The 20,456-nt window shown below is 45.5% G+C and overlaps 1 protein-coding gene across 1 annotated transcript in view; it reads right to left on the bottom strand.

The window, feature by feature from the left end:
* Positions 1-4,175: 4,175 nt before the first annotated feature.
* RPS6KA5 (ribosomal protein S6 kinase A5) overlaps positions 4,176-20,456 on the bottom strand; it is a 202,885-nt gene continuing 186,604 nt past the window's right edge. The window contains exons 15-17 of the mRNA XM_077466763.1: positions 13,951-14,110; positions 10,651-10,814; positions 4,176-7,604 (exon numbers count right to left, since the gene is read on the bottom strand). Of these exons, the coding sequence (XP_077322889.1) occupies positions 7,371-7,604; positions 10,651-10,814; positions 13,951-14,110 (558 nt within the window). The 3' untranslated portion in view covers positions 4,176-7,370. The remainder of the gene's footprint in view (positions 7,605-10,650; positions 10,815-13,950; positions 14,111-20,456) is intronic.

Raw genomic sequence — 20,456 nt, 5'->3', positions numbered from 1 at the left:
GATGCAACTCAACTCAGCTATACCTCGACCTGGATACATGAGAACCTCCATAGAATAGAAAGAAGGCAGTAGTATAAATAAATATTCCAAGTGAGGAACAATGTACCAGATGAAAGTTTCGATTTCACAGTTGTTAAATACACGTAGTATGAAAAAAAAAAAAAAAAATGCAACCTTTGATAATTCTATGCATTTCAGGTACAAGGGCCAAGCAAACCAACTTGGAATTTGGCACCATGCACCCCATTGCTCAGTTACACATTGCTTCTTATAAAAAACACAGAGATCTTTTGCACTTGGGATAAAAACACGCCTATAAACGTCAATACAAAGAAGAACATTCTTGCTTTATACAAAACTATTTGTAGACATCTATAAGACTATGATAATATAAGTGCTGGAATACTACAGAACAAAATGTTCTCAATTCTCCTAGAAACTGCACTGCTGACATGTCTATCTAATGCTCTCAGGGCGGGAGAAGTACGCTATTTCCAGTTCTAATTTATAACTAAAGCCAAAACTTTTTTTCTTTTGTAATTTTGGATAAGGGAAGAGTTAAAACTACCGACTGCTTTTTTTAAATTTATTTTATTTTTTTATTTTTTTACCTAGGCCTCAGGGAAATTTTCTTTAATTTCCTGTCCTGTAGACTCAACAGGACGTGAGAGGATATTCCTCCAACGTGAGGGATTCCCTCTAATGCGCTGTACACACCCTCGGAATTTCCGACAGAAAATGTGCGATCGGATCGCGTTGTCGGAAAATCCGACTGTATGTGGGCTCCATCTGACTTTTTCCGTCGGAATTTCCGACACACGAAGTTTGAAAGCAGGATCTAAAGTTTTCCTACAGCAAAATCCGATTGTTTAAATTCCAATCGTGTGTAGACAATTCCGACGGACAAAGTGCCACGCATGCTCATAATAAATTAAGAGACCACGGCTATTGGCTACTGGCCCGTTTACAGTCCCGACATACGTGTTGTATGTCACCTCGTTAAGAACGATCGGATTTTCCGTCAACTTTGTCCGACCGCGTGTATGCAAGACAAGTTTGGCACAAAATCCGATGGATTTTGTTATCGGAATCTCCGACCGTGCATACAAGGCATTAGACCACAGTCCACATTCCCATAACACACGTTCCTGGAATGACCTCTTTTAAAGGTACTGGGTGCTGTAGCGACCGCCAGCTGGATACTGGCACCTGTGCGATAAGTAGATATTCGCCAGCACACCAAGGATCATCAATTACGTCCAAACGTTTTTTTTATTTAAGATCACATCACAAAATAGTATAGTGCAACGCCAACGTCACTCGTTTGGATGAATTTGATGATCCTTGGTGTGCTGGCGAATATCTACTTTATCCCGCTTAGGCCAGGGCTCGACAAATCCTAGGCATCAGGTCGCCATGGAGACTAGAATTTGCATCCTGGCGCCTGGGCTTTTGTCAGCCCACATAAAAAAAAGGGGTTTTGTCACTAAAAATAAAACTTTGCTAGTAAAAAAAATAAAATTAAATAAAAAAAAGGCACCTAACTTCTTCAGCTGGCTCCCAGATTCAATGCAAATTTGTCAAGCCCTGTCTTAGGCTGGGTTCACATATGAGCACGCAGCGACTCACAGCAGGAGTCCGTGCGTCCTGGTTCACCGTTTCAGGTCCGATTTTAGCCTGACTTTTTGGTTGAATTTGGACCTAAAGACACTCAGGGCTCCTGTGCAAATCACACCAGAGCTGCTGCGGAGATACGTCAATCCACAGAAAGCCGGTAACCGTCTCCTGCTGTGTGAATTTGAGGCTCGGGAAACCCACATCCAATTCCCACTAATGTGAACCCAGTCTCAGACAGTGTCATGGGAACAAGTGTCTCCCATTGGAGTATTACCCCTCTATTTCTCTTCTGGCGATCAACGGGTTGCCAACCCCGGGCATGAGCTTTGCTGGTATGAGGTCACAGGCCACACATCAGAGGGACCCGTGGGCCAAAAAAAAAAAAGTTTTGCCTTTAGTTATACTTTAAAACCATTTTTTTAAGCTGCAATTCAGAGTACAGGAAATTCGATCCAAGGCAGCACAGAAACCGTTGATAATCATCTATAATCAGGTTACAATTCTAAAGCGGATATCCACTTTAATGGGCCACTTGAACCACCTAAATTATACAAATAAAAAAATAGAGAAATCCGCACGGTGGCGTTAAAAAACTGATTGTGCGGCAGTTCTCACATCCAGGCAGTATACATAACCCAAATCAAATAGAAAACAAATATTGTGTAGCGCCACTTGAAGAAACAGTGCGAATGAAATAAACTAGTGTACAAAAAAAATATATCAACATAGAAAGTCAAACTGATGAAAAAACTAAGTCCTGAATAGCTGTACATAGTCTAAAGTGATGAAAGTAAATCAAGCAAGGTAAAACACCTTCACATCTGCAAAAAATTCTGTGAGTGTGCTCAGAAGCCAACCACCATATATCTCCCTTTGTGATTCCGGGTCGGCATACTATTCTCTGGCTCCTGGTGAGCTTCGTTTATCTTAGCCGCATCTCGGTTACATCCCATTGAGGGTTGTCACGTGTTGTAGATCTAGGGAGAGTTTTTTTTATGCACGCTGTTCATCCTTTAACACATGTTATGGGCGCATATGCTGTTGTAATGGCCGCCGCCACTACCGGTGAGTGTTGACTCTATAGGGAGATGGTGGTTGTCTTCTGAACACACTCACAGAAGAACTTTTTGCACGTGTGAAGGTGTTTTACCTTGCTTGATTTGCTTTCATCACTTTGGACCAGTGTTTCTCAACCTTTTTCCGGTCAAGGCACCCTTTAAAATTATAGAGAATCTCAGCGCACCCTTGGAAATGATGAACAGTCTCGAGGCACCCCATTCTAAAATGTAAAAAACTATTCTAATTGTTTTACATAATGCAGCAACATCCACACACGTAGGACACCAAATGTTAAAAGAAATTTGTTATTCCAAAGCAAATACACTTTTGCACACTGATACTGACTAGTATTCCAATGTTCCTCTTCTCCCTCAATTTCTCTCAATCAGTCAGCTAATCTGACCCCAATGATGAGGGAGAGAGGCACAGGAGGGTCAAACAAGGATGTTGTGGAGGGGAAAGACATCCTCCTCTATCAACTGATGACGTTTATTGGTTGCTGGGGATGCCACTATCTAGAAAGTCACAATGGTGCATAATGAGAACCCATGGCTTTGTGTAACTAAAAGGCAGGCTTGACCCACCTGCTGGCTTGTATACAATTTTTCATACATTTTGAGGAATTTTGCCAAGGCACCCTGGTTGAAAAGAGCTGCTTTAAACTATATATATAGCTAGCTGGGACTTTTTTTTTTTATCAGTTTGACTTTCTATGTTAATATATACTTTATTACCAAATGTATTTACATGCACATGAACCTTAATGGCATCTCAGTCTTAGTCCGTAGGGTTCAATATTGAGTTGTCCCACCCATTGAAGCTATAACAGTTTCAACTCTTTTGGGTAGGCTGTCCACAAGGTTTAGGAGTGTGTCTATGGGAATGTTTGACCATTCTTCCAGAAGCCCATTTGTGTGGTCAGGCACTGATGTTGGATGAGAAGGCCTGGCTCGCAGTCTCTGCTCTAATTCATCACAAAGATATTCTATCAGGTAGAGGTCAGGACAGTCAAGTTCCTCCACCCCAAACTCATTCACCCATGTCTTTATGGACCTTGTGTTGTACACTGGTGCGCAGTCATATTGGAACAGGAAGGGGCCATCCCCAAACTGTTCCCATAAAGTTAGGAGCATGAAATTCTCCAAAATGACTTGGTTTGCTTACGCCTTAAGAGTTTTCTTCACTGGAACTAAGGGGCCGAAACCAACCCCTGAAAAACAACTCTACACCATAATCCCCCCTCCACCAAATGATTTGGATCAGTGCACAAAGCAAGGTCCATAAAGACATGGATGAGCGAGTTTGGGGTGAAGGAACTTGACTGCACCGAGTCCTGAACTCAACCTGATAGAACACTTTTGGGATGAATTAGAGTGGAAACTGCACGTCAGGCTTTCTTGTCAAACATCAGTGCCTGACATCACAAATGCGCTTCTGGAAGAATGATCAAACACTCCCATAGACACCCTCCTAAACCTTGTGGACGGCCTTCCCAGAAGAGTTGAAGCTGTTATAGATGCAAAGGGCGGGCCAACTCAATATTGAACCCTACGGACTAACACTGGATGCCATTAAAGTGGAGTTCCACCCAAAAATGGAACTTACGCTTTGAGTGCAGGTAACCCCAGGGGTTGTCATTTTTTTGGGGGGGGGGAGCGGGACACAGTTTTTACAGACACCCAGCTTCCACTTCCTCCCCTGATGTGGCAGGGCAGGGAGGAAGATCACCTCTCCCCCCTCCTCCCTGCATTCTTCTGGAACATGTTACAGGTCCCAGAAGATTGCCCGGCCATTCACAGCGCAGCTCATGAATAAGCAGTGCGCACCCGGCTGTGAAGCCACAGCCGGGTGCCCACAGTTAGAATGCCGGTGCCGTGGAGAGGAGGGGGAGAGGAGCGAGGCTTCTTGCACCTGCATTGCTGGACCCTGGGACAGGCGTGTGTCTGATTATTAAAAGTCAACAGCTACACTTATTGTAGCTGTTGACTTTTAAATGGGTGGAACTCCGCTTTAAAGTGCATGTGCGTGTAAAGGCAGGCATCCCAATACTTTTGGTAATATAGTGTGTATATATTTTTTGTACACTAATTTATTTCAATTTTCACAACTTCTTAAAGTGGCACTACACAATATTTGTTACCTACATTATACAACAAGCAATTCTGTACTATTTGTGTGTGTCTGGCGGCCAACTGATGTGTGGATCATTTCTGAAAGAACATTCCTGTGCGTTGCCACCTTAAAGGGTCTGTTAACCCAAAGTTCCCTTATAAAAATAGCAATTAACAACATTTACTAATCTCTATGGTAAACTTTTTAAAGTGCTCATCACAGCTGAAGATAGAACAGAAAAACCTCCTGGTCCCTGGAGAAGAGATTTTTTTTCTTCCCACCGAAGGACATTGTAGGTAGCCTGTAATAAACTTCTATGAGCCTTAAAATGGCAGATATAAAATATTAAACATCTCACATTTTGTACAGCTGTGGGACCTCTCATTGAAACTGGTGGCACTCTTGCATCATTGTAGTTGCAATTGTAGGTCTGCTGGTCCTCGAAACTTCTTTGAAATTATTAAAGCTGTGTTACAACGTGGTTGAAAACAGGACAGAAACGGGACGGAACAAACAAAAGTACACAAAACACATCACAGGACAATTTTTTTTTTTTTTTGTAAAAGCAAGAGACTGACCACTGATAAAGTAAACCCAGTGGGCAGCCTAGTTTCCCTTTCCGACTACAGTACAAAATGTTCAAGTTTCTATGATGTAAGAAAGAGACGTAGACTAAGAGGCTTTCCGAAAAGCACCTCTTTACCACGTAATAAAATTATAGTTTTTTTTTTCATTTTTTCGTTTTGTTTTTTCTGTACGGTAAATGAAACTCACAGTGGAAAAACTATTCTAAAAATAAATTAAAGAGACTCTGTCACCAACTCGAAAAATTGCAAAACCATTTCAGCTCAGCTCCTCAGGGGCCATGGTCCCAACGCGTTTCATCTCACCAACAGCATTTAGTAATGGGGTCGCCTCATCTCCTGCTTTAATCTCTTAAACCCTTTGCTAGCGCATGCATTGCACACAATCGGAGTGCGCTTGTAGAGAATCCCCATTCACCCGAAAGCCACAGGGGCGAATGTTCCTGCTAAGAAGCGAAGCATTGCTGCCGTGTCATGTGTGAACCCCTAGTAGCTGCCTTTTAAGCTAAAGAGGGAGCGGTGGGGCATTACAAATGCAGCTAAACTGCCTCGTTCTACTGCCCCTCAGCCGCTAGTGTGAACGAGCCCTAGCATAGACACAACTCCCCCTCCCTCTTGCCATGTCATAGCCCTTTTCTCTCCTGGGAGTGTATAATTCCTGTGTGTGCTGGCCCAGCTCCCCTACCCTCCTTCTCCTTACTCAGTCACAACATAGACATGACTGCAAGAATCCATAAACGTAAAATGTGTAGGGTGGGGGAGGCGTTAGTGCCCGATATATATTTTTTTATTGACTGCCCTGAACTGTCATTAGATAAGAGGTTGCCCTGAGAGCCGACCACATGAATGATATGGCAGTTGGGGGGGTGGAGCAAAAGTTTAGTACTAAAGAGTGTCACCAAAGTGACAGCTCTGAGTCTGCTGTGGATGCCGACATCACATTCAAGATTGTGAAGTTCAGCAGCAGCCTCAGACTTCTTGGATGTCTACACAATCAAGGCTTTTACAGGTAAATAACATGCCTAAAATACATATATTCATGTATAATCTTACAGGGCAGATTGCTGTTGTTTGGCGACAGGGTCTCTTTAATGCTCTCCAAAGCTCTACTAGAGTTTTAAAATGCCAAGTTCCCACAGGGTAAAACACAGCAGGATTTTGACAAAGGAAGTCTATGCCCCCCATTATATAAAAAAAAAAAAAAAAAAAAAAAAAGAAATGCAGCCACCTTCTGCAAGGTGGTGAAAGGCAATTAAAAAAATAATTGCTGTCTGCATGATTTCAGTTGAAAAACTTCCAAGGCCGCTCTCTCAATGAAACATAATTGAGAGTTAAGGCCGGATTTACATATGTAGCACAAAAGGAAACTCTTCATAGAGTTTTCAAAACTAAGTGAAATGAAGGACACATACTGCTAAGGGGCACGTCGAGTTAAGCGCAAATAAATAAAGACGTTGCCACCTTACCACAGTACGCAAAAGCGGAAAACCTATTGCTCTCTGGCTTCATAATGGACAAAGAATCCCTCGAGCCCAAAGCTGTAGCTCCGAAGCCATGGGTTGCATAAGCTGGCTGTGTCTTATATTGTATAACTGACCAACGCAGGGGGGGGGTGCATCAACCAAGCTCTAGGCAGGTGGTACCTCTGCAAACCCCCTTCAATGCATGTTGGTCTTGACAGCAGCTTTAGGGTTAAATAAGGCAAGACATTGCAATGTCTGCATCAGCCCTTAGAAAGTGTTCAATTTCCCCTCTAAACATAAGAGAAGAGGAGGAGGAGAAAAAAAAAAAAAAAAGAGTTCACGAGCGCACCCATTATTAGTGCTTGCATGCCATAACAACACCCTCTGGGCAGCACCAAAGGGTCCACATCAAAGAACTCAATAATAATAAAAAAAAGGATGGCTAATAGCTTGTGAGCCTTAAATAGGTGGTGCTTGGCGGAGTTTTGGTTCTTGTCACTGTGTATTCTGAAGAAGGCTGCTCTAGCTGTAGCCTCTAGTCCGTAAACTGGAAGATGGTGTCGGGGTTATTGCTCTCGGATTGGCTCGGCGGCTGCAGAGTCTTTGTCGGAGAGGTTTTACCATGTGAGTGGGAGGAGTGAGAGCTCTCGCTGGAGCTGCTTCGAGTCTCTGTACTGGTACTTGTCTTCTTCATCTTCCTGCGCTTTGCCAGTGGAGCTTTGTCCACATTTTGGAGGAGGAAACCTTCCCGCTTGTACTTATTGAAGGCCTGTGAGACAAGCAAAAAGACTGGATGAGATTATGTACTATAAAACACATGCTATGCTGTCAAAGATGCATGTTCAAGTGTTGGAGTGTGAGGAGCACCAGAGCAACCTCTTGCTGACCAGCCGCCATCATTATACTGCGGCAGGATGGCGAATCAGCGGTAGGTGTACGTCAGACGCTTTAAGAGCGATAGGGGGCACGCGGCGCAACACTCGAGCCGATGTGCGTGGCCGGCGGCTGCGATATCCGCCAGCCACTCGCTATCGCTCCAGAGAGCCAGAACGGGGATCTATGTACAGTGGTGTGAAAAAGTGTTTGCCCCCTTCCTCATGTCCTGTTCCTTTGCATGTTTGTCACACTTAAGTGTTTCGGAACATCAAACGAATTTAAACAATAGTCAAGGACAACACAAGTAAACACAAAATGCAATTTGTAAATGAAGGTGTTTATTATTAAAGGTGAAAAAAAATCCAAACCATCATGGCCCTGTGTGAAAAAGTGATTGCCCCCCTTGTTAAAACATACTATAACTGTGGTTGTCCACACCTGAGTTCAATTTCTCTAGCCACACCCAGGCCTGATTATTGCCACACCTGTTCACAATCAAGGCATCACTTAAAAGCTACACATCATGCCGAGACCCAAAGAAATTCAGGAACAATTGAGAAAGAAAGTAATTGAGATCTATCAGTCTGGAAAGGGTTATAAAGCCATTTCCAAAGCTTTGGGAATCCAGCGAACCACAGTGAGAGCCATTATCCACAAATGGCGAAGACATGGAACAGTGGTGAACCTTCCCAGGAGTGGCCGGCTGCCCAAAATTACCCCAAGAGCGCAGCGACGACTCATCCAAGAGGTCACAAGAGACCCCACAACAACGTCCAAGGAACTGCAGGCCTCACTTGCCTCAGTTAAGGTCAGCGTTCATGCCTCCACCATCAGGAAAAGACTGGGCAAAAATGGCCTGCATGGCAGAGTTCCAAGGAGAAAACCACTGCTGAGCAAAAAGAACATCAAAGCTCGTCTCAATTTCTCCACAACACATCTTGATGATCCCCAAGACTTTTGGGACAACATTCTGTGGACCGATGAGACAAAAGTGGAACTCTTTGGAAGGTGTGTGTCCAAGTATATCTGGCGTAGAAGGAACACTGCATTTCATAAAAAGAACATTATACCAACAGTAAAATATGGTGGTGGTAGTGTGATGGTCTGGGGCTGTTTTGCTGCTTCAGGACCTGGAAGACTTGCCGTGATTAAAGGAACTATGAATTCTGCTGTCTACCAAGAGATCCTGAAGGAGAATGTCCGACCATCTGTTCGTGTACTCAAGCTGAAACGAACTTGGGTTCTGCAGCAGGACAATGATCCTAAACACACCAGCAAGTCCACCACCGAATGGCTGAAGAAAAACAAAATGAAGACTTTGGAGTGGCCTAGCCAAAGTCCTGACCTGAATCCTATTGAGATGCTGTGGTATGACCTTAAAAAGGCCATTCATGCTCGAAAACCCTCTAATGTAACTGAATTAGGACAATTCTGCAAAGATGAGTGTGCCAAAATTCCTCCAGGACGCTGTAAAAGCCTCATTGCACGTTATCGCAAACGCTTGGTTGCAGTTGTTGCTGCTAAGGGTGGCCCAACCAGTTATTAGGTTTAGGGGGCAATCACTTTTTCACACAGGGCCATGATGGTTTGGATTTTTTTTCACCTTTAATAATAAACACCTTCATTTACAAATTGCATTTTGTGTTTACTTGTATTGTCCTTGACTATTGTTTAAATTGGTTTGATGTTCCGAAACACTTAAGTGTGACAAACATGCAAAGGAACAGGAAATGAGGAAGGGGGCAAACACTTTTTCACACCACTGTATGTAAACACACAGATCCTCGTTCTGACCAGGGAGTAGAGAGAGAGAGAGCTGCTGTTCCTAGTGATCAGTAACAGCAATCTCTCTCCTCCTCCAGTCAGTCCCATCCCTTGACAGTTAGAAACACCTCCCTAAGGAACACTTAACTCCTTAATTGCCCCCTAGTGTTAACCCCTTCCCTGCCAGTCTCATTTATACAGTATTTAACGGCTAAAAGGTAAGTATTTAGTCAAATCCATACCTGCAGTGTCCCTGACTTGCCCATGATTGCAAACCACAGCTGCTGGAGGTGCTCACAGGGCTGGAGTAGATGTCTGGCCGTCCAACGCCCCCCCCCCCCAAGCTGAAACCATTTACTCCTTACACCCACAGGGGTTCCGAAACTTCTCCAGTCCTGTGAGCACCACAAGCAGCCACGGTTTGCTATCATAATATAAGAGCCCTTTCACATTGCGCCGCCTAGGGCGTCAGCGATAAAGCGGCACTATTTTTAACGCAGATTTACTGTTGTTTTAGTTGCGCTATTCGACCGCTAGCGGGGTGGAATTTTGCTGGCGGTATCGCAGCACTGCCCCATTGATTTCAGTGGGGAGCAGCGCCACTCCAAAGAATTTGCTGGCAGGACTTTTTCTGACACCCTGCCAGCGTACCGCTCCAGTGTGAACTGAGTGAATGGAGCCGCTTTTTTCAGGCGCTATACAGGTGTTATTTTTAGCGCTGAAGCGCCTGAAAAACGCTGGCAGTGTGAAATGGGTCTTAGGATTTATATAGCACCAACAGTTTACACTTTACAACATAAGGGCAGACATACAGTTATAATACAATCCAATACAGGAGGGATCAGAGGGCTCTACTCGTTGGAGATTTAAAGCAAGAGTTGGTGGGTATCCAGTAGTCTGTCTGTGGGTGACCCCATGGATCTCTAGAGGCTCGGATTTATGAGCAGGATAAACAAGAGCCTCTAAAGGGTCCAAGGTACAAACCCACAGATTTTACTGGATGCCTACCAGCTAAGTTCCAGAGCCCTGAATAAGGAGATGAACTAAAAAAAAAAACTGAAACGTGTTGACTGCATACGTGTACATTTTACCACATTAAAGACTGGAGATCAGCTTTACCGACTGTAATGAGTACATTTGTCATACAGGCTGTAGGAACGTATCTCAGATCTTACATGAAAAGTAGCTTTCACGTGTGTGTGTACGGAAGCTCCAGCAGAGCCAAGGACATCAGGAGTCATCAGAGGGTTGGAAGATAGTTGGCTGCCATCTTGAAGCCATTCATTATATCTCAGCGTTGACATCTTAATTCTTTTATTAGGATCCACAGTAAGAAGCCCTGAGCAAAACAAACCAACATTCTATGGTCAGAATACTATAACTCACAACCAAGCATTGACTATAAAGTTATATATATGTGAACATTCCTTTAGGCTCCATGCTCCAGACTCCAACTTCAGGCTCCATGCTTTTCCCAAAAGTGACCCCCCCCCCCGTCCTGTGTAAGTTATGTTTTCTCTTTAACATATTTTCCTTTAACTGATGTCCTCTGGCTAGTCACACAATGCACTGGGTCCTCTTCCTCTCATGATCGCATAGATGCAGGAGGCAGCGCTGACGTAAGAAAGACATGGATGACTTTGGGCATCATTTTGTCCAGAAGAGGACTCGCACTGGACTACAGAGCGCTGAGTCTTGGGAGGCCGGTTGGGTGGCGCAACGCCAGAGATGGGGTGAGAATAACAGCGAAATCTGAGAGTTTATTTTGCTAGACTTGTTATTTTATTATAAACTGGAGCTAGTCACCAAGATAGACTAAAGTATTTTAAAACTGATAACCCCCTCCCCATACCCGACCACATTTTTCTGCATTTTATTAGTGCTTGTTATCATCGGTCATTACACAATCTACCCTGTAACTGTTATTTTTCCTATCACCTGAATCTAATCCCAGGTCCTTGCATTAAATAAAAGTATTATTTCATATTTAGAGATGGTCCTTTGTATAATTAAGAACTACTTTTTCCTCTCTTTTTATCCACAAAAAAATATATATATTCATCAGTGTTCTGTAGGGATCCAATTTAAAATCAGCGCTCAGTGGAACTCAACATAAATACAATCAATTAAAAATATCACATTTAATCAAAAGAGAAGCACAGAGGTAAAATCATTAATGTCCAGCACAACAGTGAGGGATGTACTTATTGCACAGTCAAGTAAAAATCCAAAAGTAGGAATAAAGCAAAATTAATAGTACACTGTGCCGCCTTCCTTCAGGAAACAAGGTGTTAACTCTCGGCTATAGATCTATTAACAGGTAGCCAAAGCATAGAGGACTCATAGTTCCATGTTGCAGTAACTTGGCAATTCACTTATCGCAGGCTGCTGTCCACTTAATAAACATGTGCGCTGTTTTAATCTCAAGTTGGGATGACCAGGGATCAGACAGTGCTGCGCCAAAACAGTCACCAGAGTACCTCTATTCACGATGAGCGGGGTTCTATAGTGTATGTCCGGGAGACGTCGGGTTGGTATTCCATGACACCCGCCGTGTGGTAAAGAGGGGAGAAGCCTGAGTTGCCAGGAACGACCGGAAAAGGACAACCACTACCGTTCGGAAAATGTAGCTCCCGTTCGGAAGGAAAGGGCGGTCAGTGAAGCTCAATAAATTGCAGTGACGACTGTGACTGAAGCCTGATCCGAAAACAGATCAGGCTTCAGAGACAAGGAATATTTAGACGCATGTTTAAATCTACCTTAAATATAACACAAATATAATTAAAAATAAAAATAACCTAAAAAAGGAACTCTAGGCTTTTTGATGTTTTGGATACCTATAAAAAAATCATAATAAATCATAATATCATAATAAATCATAATAAAAAAAATCTGCTTAATTTTCATTGTATCATTGAATGGGAATGTTTGAAAAACTTTTGTACTTGGAGTTTATAATTATTTATGTACCCTAACTGATTGTTAAGTGACAGCAACGTATTATGTCAAATCCTGATGTGAACCTTTAAATAGAGGACTGAAAAAAATAAGTGTTGGTAATTATATATTGCAAAGTAGACAGGCTGAACTGGTATTGGTGCTGGTAATCACCATACCCCAGACAAGGACACCCAGGAACTGTCAAAGCAGGTTTATCCTGCACTTTTCTTTTCAACAAAGCAATAAAAAAAAAACAAAGAGTTTCATTGTAAGTGGGCTTTCCTTCAGCAACTCCATAGCACCAAACAAACAAACCATCTGCTTGTCTGAGCCACTATTTAACCCCCCTTCCCTGCCCAGCCCCAGAGTCCCTCGGAGTCTGTATGCCCAGGTGGAGGGAAGGAAAGGTGATCATGTGACCACTGTGATTGGCTGTCACAGTGGTCACAGGATTGGGTGCCCTTCCCGCCGGCTAACGATCATTAGCGGAGCGAGAGTCTGCCCACCGACGCACATGTGCAGCATCTGGACGTTAAACAATCCTTTTGCCACCGCAATATGTGTAACGTGGGTGCCGACAGGTTAAAATGATGTCCGTCCCTGACTAATTAGGCTCCCAAAACAATACAGGCAGCATATGTACCTTTCCTTGTGTTGTCAGCAGTCAGCCTTTTTACCTGAATGTAGCTGCCTATAATCCAGGGTCTATGAGTACTCAGCCTGTGTCCTGTGCTGTACGATTAAGATAGTGAAGAGGTTTGCTATCTTATAGAGAATATCTAGAGATATTAGTTGTACTTAAGCAGATCCCCAGAAAATCTTCCTTTTTTTTTTTATTCCATGTGAACTATAGCAGGGCACTTACTGTGCCTTGACAGTCCTTTCCTTTATACTCAAAAGATGTAGATCTGCAGTGTGAGACCACCGAAGAAACTGCTGCCTCTGCTAGTCTTACCAGATTTGGAGTGAGATTTGGTGCGGTCACTCTTTGCTGCCTAATGTTCTTGCTGGAGAGAAAGCTGAACCTAGGGGCTATGCAGTGCAAGAATCTTCCTGCTTCATTCTATGGATCTGTGCTTACTCCACCTCTCCTGCTTCCTCTTGAAAATTCCCCCACCAGTCATCAGTCATAAAGAGGGGCTCTGACATGAGGATGTACACAGACATACAGTGCATAACAAGGCATGGTAAGCCACTATTAGAAAGAAAATTATCAACGGGCCAACCACATTCAACACTGGTCGGCACAGCTTCCAGGGAAGGGAACAATTGAATGCTGCGCCATTAATACACAGAGTAAATGGTGAATTTTAATAATAGGTCCTCTTTAAAAAAAATGTAGCCCCATCTCTCTTGCTGTCCTCGCTTCTCCTGTGTTTTCCTGTTCTTTGAGTGAATGCTTTTTAATTGCTAATTGTTCCAAAGTCTATACATTTTTAGAAATCTAAAAACGAACAGTCCGTTTTTCTCAAAATTTTGCAAGAGGAATTGTTGCAGAAGAAATATATCCATAAAGTCAATTTAACAATGCTCACCTTGTATCAAATCTTTAGCCTCCTGTGAGACATTTTTCCAGCTGTCTCCATCAAAGGAGAAATCTCCCTGCTTTATCTTCTTCATGATGTCCTCTGCTGTGGCGTACGTTACCATCCTGTCATGACATTGGAAAGGCACCTGACCAGACAGCATTGTGTACTGAAATAAAGAGAACAGTAAAAGGTAAGAAACAGCAAAGCACAGCTGGTACCGCCAGGAAGGCAGCGATCATAGGCAGCGTGTGTATGTGCAGCTGCAGGTTGGGAAATACCTCACTGCCTATGATTGGCGTTGTGAAGTGAGGGGGGTTTCCTGGTGGGTTTGAGCCAAACATGCCCAAGTCCATCATTAATGCTGAAATATTTGGCAGTAATGAGTTTGATTTAACAGCTTTTGGCGATGTTGGAATCTAAGAATTATAGAATATTAAAACCGAATAGAATTGCAGTGTCCAGCGGGATGAGTGCACCCCAGGGGACTCCTTGGAACATGGATGAGGTGTGTATATTGCCTGTGTCCCTCCATAGGCAGGCATGTACTGGCCATAAGGACTATAGGGAGTTTCCCGGTGGGCCGATGGCTCAGTGGGCCGGTTTCAGTGACAGCCAGTGGCATCGCTGGGGGGGACTTTTGGGGCTATATCCCCGAATCTGGGGCCCATAGCCCCGAGTCAGTCCAGGAGTCCCCAACCACAGAATCCCGGCCCACTACCTGCCCTCTTTCTGGTGACCCTGATGTAAGGAGGGGCTCTCTGGGGAACCTGATGTAAGAGCGAGGCTCTCTGTGGACCCGGATGTAAGGGGGGGCTCTGCGGGGACCCAGATGTAAGGGGTTGGCTCTCTAGGGACCCTGATGTAAGGCGGATGATCTCTGGGGACTCTGATGTAAGAGGGGCTCTCTGGGGACCCTGATGTAAGGGGGAAGGCTATATGGGGACCCTGACGTAAGGGGAGGCTCTCTGGGGACCCTGATGTAAGTGGGGGGTCTCTGGGGACCCAGATGTAAGGAGGGGCTATCTGTGGACCCTGATGCAAGGGGGGATCTCTAGGGGCTTTTTTGCCCAATTGCGTACAGTTTATATACTGTTTTTTGCGTGTTTGCAAAATTAAAGTGGGCCGGTCAGGATGAAGTCCAGGGCCAAATTTTTGTCCCAGTCCAGCCCTGTCCATAGGTCACATTATATAAACACTTATACATAACACACAAGTTCATATATCAGTCTGTGCAGAATGATATGGTATATGGGGCTGAGAATTGTCAAACGTGATAGGCTACAGATGCAATATGTCTTTGTAACAGATATCTCTAAACTGTAAGTTGTATATGAGTATATAGTCTGATATAGCGGATTGACATGCTGTACTGAATTATTTTCTTTTTTTCTGTACCATGTATTTTCTCAATAAAACATATTGTGATAAAAAAAAAAAAAAAAAAAAACTAATGGGATAGTAAACTTGGTAACAAGGCAAAAAATGTACTGGTATATAGCTCCGATATGGAATTCTTTATATCGCAAGACTTTGTTCACACCAGGCCATTAGCTGCATGCCCTGTGCAAAGCTGTCTTTTACTGGCACAGAGATGCACAGGTCTTGTGTGCATCCCCATGCCGGGACCCCATTGTCCGTTGGGACACGCGGCTGCATGGACACAGCTGCTGTGTTCCAATATGACACGCGGGTTCTGGATATGGATTATTGATATGTATTATTTTATGCTGATATGGATTATATATTGATATTGATCATTTAATGCCGCAAGACTAAAAAAAATCTCACAGGGCGATTAGATGCAAGCCCTGTGCAGGGACATTTTTTACCGGCATGGGGATGCACAGGTGTTGCGTGCATCCCCTGTGCCGGCGTCCCATTGTTGCCTAATGGGGCATTGTTGTCTAATGGAGCATGTGGTTGCACGGACACAGCCGCTGTGTCCCGCTATGACATGTGGGATTGGATTTCCCGAACTCACCCTGTGTGCATTCAGGGACCCACACTCACCTGCATGTCATACCGGGACACAGCTGTTGTGTCCGTGTAGTTGTGTATCCCAACAGAGACAACAAAGAGATCAACTGGCACAGGAATGTACACACCAGTGAATACCTGTGCCAGCCCTGCATATGGCACACAGCCAGTCACCCCTCAGATAGCAAGGATAAATTGACACAAATTTGTGGCAGTGTTGAATTGTAAGTCTGGTAACTCTCTGCCATTTTCACTGGCAAGTTGTACACTTGCAGAGCACTTGAAGCACAAGTTCTAGTTTACACTTTTCCAATTTGTAATAAACTTGGGTGGCAAGTCTCTAGCAAGAGCAAAGTTGCAGTGGTGAGCACTGTTAATTTTGGCAGCAAATTTCGATTTAGTTTTAGTCTTAGGACTATAATGGCATTTTAGTTTAAGGCCGCGTACACACGGGCGGACTGTTCGCCCAACCTTGTCCGCTGAACAGTGTTTGGGCGGACAGTCCGCTCGTGTGTGGGCTTTCAGCGGACAGTTTCAGCGGACAGTTGGACGGACAAAGTCTTTCGGAAATTCCGAAAAACTGTCCGCTGAAACTGTGTTTGAGCGAACAGTCCGCCCGTGTGTGGGCTTGTCCGCTGTACTTTCGAAATGAGCGGACTGTTCCCGCTCGGAAAGTCCGCCCATTTCGAGCGCGTGTACAGGTAGGCGGGGCCCGCGAAGGAGACGTCGCGGGCTCCGCCGCCTGGAATGGGCTTAAAGGGGAACCCCAACGCCGAAAAAAATCGGCGTGGGGGTTCCCCCCAAGTCCACACCAGACCCTTGTCCGAGCACGCTACCCGGCCGGCCAGGAAAGGGGGGGCGAGCGAGCGCGCCCCCCCTCCTGAGCCGTACCAGGCCGCGTGCCCTCAACATGGGGGGGTGCCTTGGGGAAGGGGGGGCCGCGCGGCCCCCCCACCCCAAAGCACCTTGTCCCCATGTTGATGAGGACAAGGGCCTCTTCCCGACAACCCTGGCCGTTGGTTGTCGGGGTCTGCGGGCGGGGGGCTTATCGGAATCCGGGAGCCCCCTTTAAGAAGGGGGCCCCCGGATACCGGCCCCCCACCCTATGTGAATGAGTATGGGGTACAATGTACCCCTACCCATTCACCTGTGAAATAAAGTACAAATAAAAACACAACACAGGGGAAAAAAATATTTTATTGCACAGCTCCGGGGGGTCTTCCGTCTTCGGGGGTCTTCTCGCCGGACTCCTCCGCTATGTGTGTGTAGCTCTTTTGCTAGCGGAGGAGTCCGGCTTTCTTCCTCCCCGCCGCCGGCCTCTTCTCCCGACTTCGGGGGTCTTGTCCCCCTCTTCGGTTCTTCTGCCGGGCCACCGCGCCTGGTCCGGTGGCCCGGTCTTCTGTCGCCGTCTTCCGTTCTTCTGTCGCCGCCTTCGGTTCTTCTGCCGGGCCACCGCGCCTTCTTGTAGCTCTTTTACAGGCGGTGGCCCGGTCTTCTGTCGCCGATGTCGTCGCCGCCGCCGCCGACTTCCGTTCTTGTTCTTCTTGTTCTTCTTGTTCTTCTCCAGGAGATGTTGACACGTCGCTCCCTCCGGCCGGAATGCCAGAGCCGCGCTGTGCGGTCACTTATATAGTGACAATGGGGCGGGGTCACATGGTATATGTCACATGGGTTGGTCACATGGTGACCCCGCCCCCTTACGATGTCATAGTCCCCATGTGACATCAACCCATGTGACCAACCCATGTGACATATACCATGTGACCCCGCCCCATTGTCACTATATAAGTGACCGCACAGCGCGGCTCTGGCATTCCGGCCGGAGGGAGCGACGTGTCAACATCTCCTGGAGAAGAACAAGAAGAACAAGAAGAACAAGAACGGAAGTCGGCGGCGGCGGCGACGACATCGGCGACAGAAGACCGGGCCACCGCCTGTAAAAGAGCTACAAGAAGGCGCGGTGGCCCGGCAGAAGAACCGAAGGCGGCGACAGAAGAACGGAAGACGGCGACAGAAGACCGGGCCACCGGACCAGGCGCGGTGGCCCGGCAGAAGAACCGAAGAGGGGGACAAGACCCCCGAAGTCGGGAGAAGAGGCCGGCGGCGGGGAGGAAGAAAGCCGGACTCCTCCGCTAGCAAAAGAGCTACACACACATAGCGGAGGAGTCCGGCGAGAAGACCCCCGAAGACGGAAGACCCCCCGGAGCTGTGCAATAAAATATTTTTTTCCCCTGTGTTGTGTTTTTATTTGTACTTTATTTCACAGGTGAATGGGTAGGGGTACATTGTACCCCATACTCATTCACATAGGGTGGGGGGCCGGTATCCGGGGGCCCCCTTCTTAAAGGGGGCTCCCGGATTCCGATAAGCCCCCCGCCCGCAGACCCCGACAACCAACGGCCAGGGTTGTCGGGAAGAGGCCCTTGTCCTCATCAACATGGGGACAAGGTGCTTTGGGGTGGGGGGGCCGCGCGGCCCCCCCTTCCCCAAGGCACCCCCCCATGTTGAGGGCACGCGGCCTGGTACGGCTCAGGAGGGGGGGCGCGCTCGCTCGCCCCCCCTTTCCTGGCCGGCCGGGTAGCGTGCTCGGACAAGGGTCTGGTGTGGACTTGGGGGGAACCCCCACGCCGATTTTTTTCGGCGTTGGGGTTCCCCTTTAAGCCCATTCCAGGCGGCGGAGCCCGCGACGTCTCCTTCGCGGGCCCCGCCTACCTGTACACGCACTCGAAATGGGCGGACTTGCCTCCGCCTTACGTGGGCGAGTCCGTTCATTTCAAAAGTTGAGCGAACTGTTTGCCCAACCTTGTTCGTCAAACAGTCCGCTCGTGTGTGGGCAAGTCCGCTCATGCAAATTTTGAGCGGACTGTTTGATGAAACTGTTTGCCGAACAAGGTTGGGCGAACAGTCCGCCCGTGTGTACGCGGCCTTATTCCCATTTTAGTCTTCTGCAAGTGTTTTAGTTATAGTCTTTGACTAAAATGCCATTTAGTTTTAGTCCCATTTAAGTTATCATATTTTTGTCGAATAAAAACCTCCAGTACATTTTAGTCGAATAAAATTATTTCAGTTAACTAAAATCGAATGTGCACAGTACACAGCCCCCTACCCTCTGCACAATACACAGCCCCCGACCCTCTGCACAATACACAGCCCCCCACTCCCTGCACAATACACAGCCCCCCACCCCCTGCACAATACACAGACCCCACTCCCTGCACAATACACAGCCCCCTACCCTCTGTACAATACACCCACCCCCCCACCCTCTGCACAATACACAGCCCCCCTTACCCTCTGCACAATACACAGCCCCCCTTACCCTCTGCACAATACACAGAATATTGCCTTGAGCACTTCAGCAGGAGGGAGAGCAAAAAGGGAAGGACTTGCACCCTATGTGTTTTTTTTTTTTTTTTATAACAATAAAACAGACACTTTAATGTTGCTAGTAAGAACAGCTGTGTAATAATGTGCATGAAATGACTTTTACATACAATACACAGCTAAGAAAATAAAGTGTATGCAGTAAGTTTAGCTGGTCTATGTGATAAAACCTAATCAGGCTTACTTAGGAAGGATCTATATTTGCAACCTTATTTACTTATTCTAAAAATATGCAGAGATAAAAAATGGAGGAAATTATCCCAGCATTATTACCGCTAGCAATATACCTGAAAGTATATAGTGCAATACATATACAGGATAAACAAATCATAAACAAAACATAAGTCCGTGTGTGGAAATATCCATAAAGGTCTTTATGGTAGAAGAGTTGCTCCGTGATCTATCAGAACTAAGAGAAATCCTTCAAAGCCTGAATACCATCACCGGAAAACCATCTCGTGCACAAATGAACCCCCGTTGGTAATGCATTTACCACACACCGGCGATAAATGAGCCTTGTATCTCTATACACCATAAAATAAATTTCTAAACTGGGATCCGATCCTTCATGGGTCGGCACAGATGAAAAACATTATAACCTGATATTTCCTTAAAATGAGCGATGGACTCCTGTGCTCTTTAAGACGTGAAGATGAAACGCGTTAGTCTGTGACCACGCGGCTCTCTTGTCTGTCATCCCGGGTCTCATCGTGCCCGGTAACACCAGGAGCGGTGAGAGTGACAAGCGATGTGCCGTACAGTCTGATTATGTGTATTTCTGATTTTACTTGTTTTTCTTGTAAGCATATTTTATATGGTTTTGTTTATGATTTATTTATCCTGTATATGTATTGAACTGTATACTTTCAGGCTTATTGCTAGTGCTATTAATGCTGGGATAATTTCCCCCTTTTGTTATCTCTGCATATTTTTATCATTTGTTTTATTCATATAATAGCAGCTTTTAATGCATTGATTTTACTTTCCCATTTGAGCGCTGGGATTGTAGACACTTTTGTGCTACTGATATCTTTTCTATTACTTATTTACTTATTATTTCTTAAAGTGGTTGTAAAGCTCAAACATGAAATATGAACAAAGCATATCTCTATATCGTGTGTACTCAATCTGTCTCAATCCAGAGCACTAAA

This window comes from Lithobates pipiens, unplaced genomic scaffold (assembly GCF_037356315.1).
Source record: "Lithobates pipiens isolate NorthernLeopardFrog02 unplaced genomic scaffold, aLitPip1_a1.2 Scaffold_37, whole genome shotgun sequence".
Lineage (NCBI taxonomy): Eukaryota > Metazoa > Chordata > Amphibia > Anura > Ranidae > Lithobates > Lithobates pipiens.
The sequence above is the reverse complement of the archived record's forward strand: the minus strand, read 5'-3'. Positions and strand labels throughout refer to the sequence as shown.